Genomic DNA, 5593 nt, shown 5'->3' with positions numbered 1-5593 from the left:
CACCTGCCGATGCAGGGGACATGAGTTCGAGCCCTGGTCCGGGAAGATCCCACATGCCGCAGAGCAACTAAGCCTGTGCGCCACAACTACTGAAGCCTGTGCACCTAGAGCCCATGCTCCGCAACAAGAGAAGCCACCGCAATGAGAAGCCCACTAGCCCCGGCTCTCTGCAACTAGAGAAAGCCCGCAGGCAGCAACGAAGACCCAACACAGCCAAAAATAAAATAAATTAATTAAATAAATTTTGCAAAATCATCCAGGTAGGCCCATATAAATAATTCTAAACAGAGAGATTTCTATCCCTTTTTTCAGTATCTGTAGGGAAAAAAATTCAGATCTTTCTAACAAATTAAGCTTAATATATTTTTAGCTTTACTGGCAGGAACATTTCTCTTTTTCTCATCTAAATTTTTTTCTGTTCCAATTTAAACCACTTGTTACTGCAGATTGATTGATGATAGAGAAATTAACTACATAATCATTTCCAAATATCTTTTTTATATAATTACAGCTCCAATGGTTTCATTTTAAAGTGCCTATAGTTTTAGTAATTTGGTCTAGGAAATGAATTTCCCTGTATCCCAGCTAAGTAAATATTTGATACATGTAAAAACATAATGCAAACCTTTGTATAATGGGTATGCCTTGAGTTAGTGCCCCAGTCCATTCCAAGACTAAAACAACAGGAATGACAATGGCACCATTTTATCTGTGGTGGTGTGATGGCATTTTTTTTAATACAAAAGACAATTCCATTTCTTTTTTAAGATGACCTCAAAGACTGGCGAGACAGTTTCGTTCAAGGAAATAATCATCCCTTTACTGGATTAAATAATATGTTCTGTGGGAAAATACACACTGTTTTCCTATTTGGAGATTTAAGTTGTGAGGAGAAAATCCTATTCACCTGGCTGATAGTCACAAGCAGGACCAGCTTCGTGGGCATGTGACCAGTGCAGTCACACAGGGCTCCACACTCAGAAGGTCCCTGTACTTGGTTTAGTGCTCTGCCATCACTGTCTTGAAATTCCGAATAACTTTTGGACAAGTGGCCCCGCATTTTCATTTTACATTAGGCCCTGCAATTATGTAGCTGGTCCCAAGTACATGGGTGAACACTGCTGTTCATCTGGTTTCCTGGAATATGTGTATAAAATTTAGTCTCTGTTCCAGCATGATTGCCTCATCGTTTCGAAAATGAAACGAGTTCAAGTTATTAATTATCCACCTTTCCTTCCAAGAAGGACTACACACACATGCACCAATGTGTACTTTCCTACTAGGCTACAGCCATCACCCTCTTCATGGTATTGTGCCCCTCATATCACACACTGTAATTTCAAAGAATCCTATACAGCCATTGATTGGCATGCTGCCCAATGATCTTAGTCTGCTAGTCATTTTCACTTATTAAATTCATGGCAGAACAATGTATAGAGATGTTTTTGTTTTATTTTTCCTGCTGTGGAAGAATCAGGAAGAATAAGAGAAATATAGCTCCCTCCATCCAAAGGGAATATACTCCTATGCCTGTTGAAGTTGTCTGAAGACAGGAAGTTGTCTTCCTGTCTTAGTTTATTTAATCATGCCAGGGTGTGTGTGTGTGTGTGTGTGTGTGTGTGTGTGTGTGTGTGAGATAGGAGGAGGACAGGGCACAGAATGGTGACTGAAGCACCCAGAGAGGTGAAGTTTACGTAAGACCAGGAAAAGAACAGAGGTCTACTTGCTGTTTCCTTGAGTGGTGGGATCCAAGACCCTTTTCATCTCCAGGGAGGTGAATGGCTATCTCCAATTTCAGCAAAAACTGCAGTGCCAAGCATAGCCCAGAGGCAGCAGGGTCCTCAGACTCCAGGGATCCAGCTTGGATGATGGGCATACAATACAAGTGGTAATGTGGACCAAAGACTGGAGAAATTGCCCCCCATTTTTTTCAGGATGCAAAAAAAAAAGAGCTGTTTTTCACTCCTGAGCACTTCCTTTCTACAAAAGTCCTCCACCAACTTTTTCTTTTTTTGCTTTATGCAAGAACATGAGGGGTTAGTGGGTGAGGGTGAGGAGCCCATAATGACTAAGATAGAATTTTTAACAATCTAGCAGAACAGGGCCTCAAAATCAGATATCATTTGATTTAAAGAAAATTAAGTAATGTCATATTTCTTTCATCTCCCATGAGGCAGTTGTAAACCTTTCCTGCAACAATGTAATATTTAACCCACAAACATCCAGCTGATGACTCACAATTTCCCACACAAATGCCCTTGGATTTTTCCCTAACAATTTAACAAAAGTCCTGTCCCAAACATGCCGACCTCTCTTCACACAGGGGAGTCATGTGTAGTACAGAGAGACCTGGCAAGGGCCCACTGAGGTAGACATTTGACTACCTCAGCTGCTAAAGATTCTGCCCATCAGGGTCTTTCTTCCTCAACAAACTCCTCTCAGAGTCTTAGGAATAAAGGGCAAAGACCAAGTCCTCATGGAGAGACAATCAGAAAAGGACAGTGTTGGTACCTTACTAATCCCACTATAGGCTGATCTCCTCTAGATCCCTATGGCCCCTCTTGCTCCAGGAATTTATAGCACTTTTCCTGTAAGAAATTCCTTCCTACAGGAATCTGTAGCGCTTTTGCCTACTACCAGAGCCATGGCCCCTATGCTGGGTGTTGCTCCCTACAGATATTGCCTGCTACAGGACACTGGTCTGTATCTGGTGCTTGAAGCATGAAGCCATTGGGGCTACAACCCTATGAATAGCTGCCAGAAACTGCTCTATGAAGTCTTTTATCACAGCTAGGTGATAGTTCCTGCAGTCATCATTGCACTGCTAGATCATCAAGGCTGCTTCCCATTGAGTAAATCAATGGATCCAGACTAGGACTCTCCTAACACTTGGGCTCTGACTTAAACAGAAGCTGGCCTTTGGAATTTCATGCCCTAAAGGAGAATACACCAGAATCCTAACTTTTGTTTTTTTGCTTTTATTAAACCCTGTGTGTGGTGTATATGTTGTTATAGGTTCTTAGAAGGAGTATAGTTCAATCTATCTTGACAGGAACTGATTTGGATAAACTAGCTGAGCAATGTTCTCAAGCACATATGAGGGCCCTACTTTCCGAATATCTAATCCCCTAATAGTGGGATTACATCCCCTAACACTGTTCCTGAAGCTTCCTCAGGCAGCTCCCTTCACTCTTCCAGTTGCCTGATGGACATTAACCAAATAATGGTCATGAGAAACCTTCTCCCTGCAGAGCAGGTACATTCAGTCACACTCTTAGTCGATACACACCTTGGGCAACATTGGATTTGAGGTCACAAAGACTTCTAGTCACTGGGCCACAATCAGCTGTGTGTTGTCTTTCTCCACAGATTTGTTGCCCAATGCATTTCTAATACAAGCCCAGAAGAGTGGCCTCTCTTGGGCACTGTCTGGCCAGGTGATAAATGTCTGCCTATTCACAAGTTTCCTGAGTCGGTGGTAGCTGGATAACTTATAGTTTGGGATCTCTTCCAGGAAGATCAAGATGATGACATCCTCGTGCTCATAGAACATCTTGATGCTGGCCAGCTGTACTTCAAGCTGGCACCATTCACTGTGCAGGTAGTGGTTACTGACCACACACAAAGTTTTCCGGCTGGTGTTGATGTCATTCTGGATGTTCTCAAAGATGCCTATGCCTGGATCAAAGTCCCAGTGGTGAAGACAGAGCTTAAAAGTGGGCTGGCCACCTTCTTCTAGGGCTGGAACAAGCTCTTCATATACCCACTGCTCATCAGTGGCAGTGAAAGAGACAAAGGCATCATAGATGATCTCCTTCTCTGTCCTTTGCCACTTGGCCAGGTACCAGGCTTAAAATATGTAGAGCCCATACCATAGAGATGGAGTCATCTTGGCAATGAACCAAGAGGAGACCATGGTTGTGAGGACCAGACTGAAGGAGCAGAAGAAGCAAACATTTCCTAGGTCAAAATTACACATAGAATCATCAAAATCTATCAACAAACTCTGGATATTTGGCTGCTGACAAGTATAGCTCCAGAGGTAGGGGATATGGACATTTGCTGTGTTTATTGACCAATTCTTGAACCATGCATTGTCACAGCTGCACTGAAGTTTGTTCCCATAGAGATCAAAGTACTTCAGAGACTTCAGATTCTCCAGATGACTTTGATTAGTGACTCTTACGTTGTTGAATCTTAAAGAGAAGTCCTGAAGGCTTTCTAATCCAGAGAACATGCCAGGAGTCAATGACTCTAAGTTGTTGTTTTCCAGGTGCAGCATTTTTAGTCTTTTGAGTTTTTGGAATAAGGAAATATTTAAACTGAGACTTCAGTCTCCAGATTTAGTTCCTGAGATATCCAACTTTGTGAGATTAAGCAGGGAGTCAAACTGAAGGTGGTTTAGGAATACCATGGGATTTTTCCCTAGGAGTAGCTCCTGCAGGCCATTCAGCCCTTGGAAGAAGTTGGTTGGAACAACCTGAATTCCATGTATTTGTCCTTCTAGGTTGAGTTGTTTCAAAGACTTGAGGTTCATAAATGGAGGAAATGGCAAGGTCCTACTGGTTTCATAACTAATTTTATTAAAACTGAGATTCAAAACTTCTAGATTTTCCAGGCCCAAGAAAAGGCCTGCTTGAAAACTTGACAAGATATTGTATGCCAAGTCAAGTTTATAGAAGTAATTGAGGTCAGAAAATGCATTCTCCTCTATGTCTTTCAGGCGGTTCTGGGAGAGAATGAGAACTTGGAGCTTCTTCAGAAACTGAAATGTTCTGCGTTTCAGTGTCCGAATATTGTTGTATCCAAGGTCTAAACTCTCTAAATTTGGAAATTGAGGAAAGGAGTATTTGTCAATTTTTACTATCCAGCACCCAGCCAAGTTGAGCTCCTTCAATAAATACAGCCCATAGAAGGCCATATTATTGAGTACTGTGATGGGATTTCTAGAGAGAAAGAGAGATTGTAGGTACCTCAAGGGTGAAAATGCAAATTCTGGAAATCTTTTAAACTTATTGTGGCTCAGGTCTAGGGCTCTCAAGTTCTGGAGGGCATTCCAGGTCCTGTTGCTGACAAAGGAAAGTTGACACGTGTTTAGATTCAGCCTTTGGAGGCTGGGCATAGCATCAAACTCACTGTCATTGAGGTGAACGAGATCACTGCTTTGGCTCAGGTCAAGGGAAAAAAGCCTGGTACAGTTGACAAGGCGCTTTACGCCCCCTGCATTAATGGCATTTTCCCAAAAAACCAAAGCCTCTAATACAGGTAAATTTCAGAGGAGGCGACACCAAATATAGACTTGGTATATCTTCATTTAGTCAAAATCTCCTTTATATTTTTTAAAAGTTTTAAAATATTCTCTGTAAATTTTTGTGTTTCTGTGTTAGGGTATGTCCTAGAAACTTTTAGATTTTATTATTGAGATATTGAGAAATATCTTATTTTTTCCTATTTAATTTTCTAGTTAAGTATAGCAAGGGTGCCATAACTTTTTAATTTTTTGTGTTCTTGTTGATCATAAGCATAGAAAGCTTTGTGAACTCCTAATAGTTTTTAAAATATGACTGTTTATTCTATTAGGTTTATCTGTTAA

The 5593-nt window shown here is 41.3% G+C and overlaps 1 protein-coding gene across 1 annotated transcript; it reads right to left on the bottom strand.

Moving 5' to 3' along the window:
- Positions 1-3328: 3328 nt before the first annotated feature.
- LOC309978592 (toll-like receptor 13) lies at positions 3329-5269 on the bottom strand (the record flags this gene model as incomplete). The annotated part of the gene is given in 3 exon segments (XM_082865118.1): positions 3329-3850; positions 3854-4330; positions 4334-5269. Coding segments are annotated over 3 exon segments (1935 nt in total), but the record flags the coding sequence as incomplete, so codon positions are not given.
- Between the last annotated feature and the right edge of the window lie 324 nt (positions 5270-5593).

The sequence above is a fragment of the Leucopleurus acutus genome, assembly GCF_964270905.1.
Source record: "Leucopleurus acutus genome assembly, chromosome: X".
In the NCBI taxonomy this organism is placed as follows: Eukaryota; Metazoa; Chordata; class Mammalia; order Artiodactyla; family Delphinidae; genus Leucopleurus; species Leucopleurus acutus.
The sequence above is the reverse complement of the archived record's forward strand: the minus strand, read 5'-3'. Positions and strand labels throughout refer to the sequence as shown.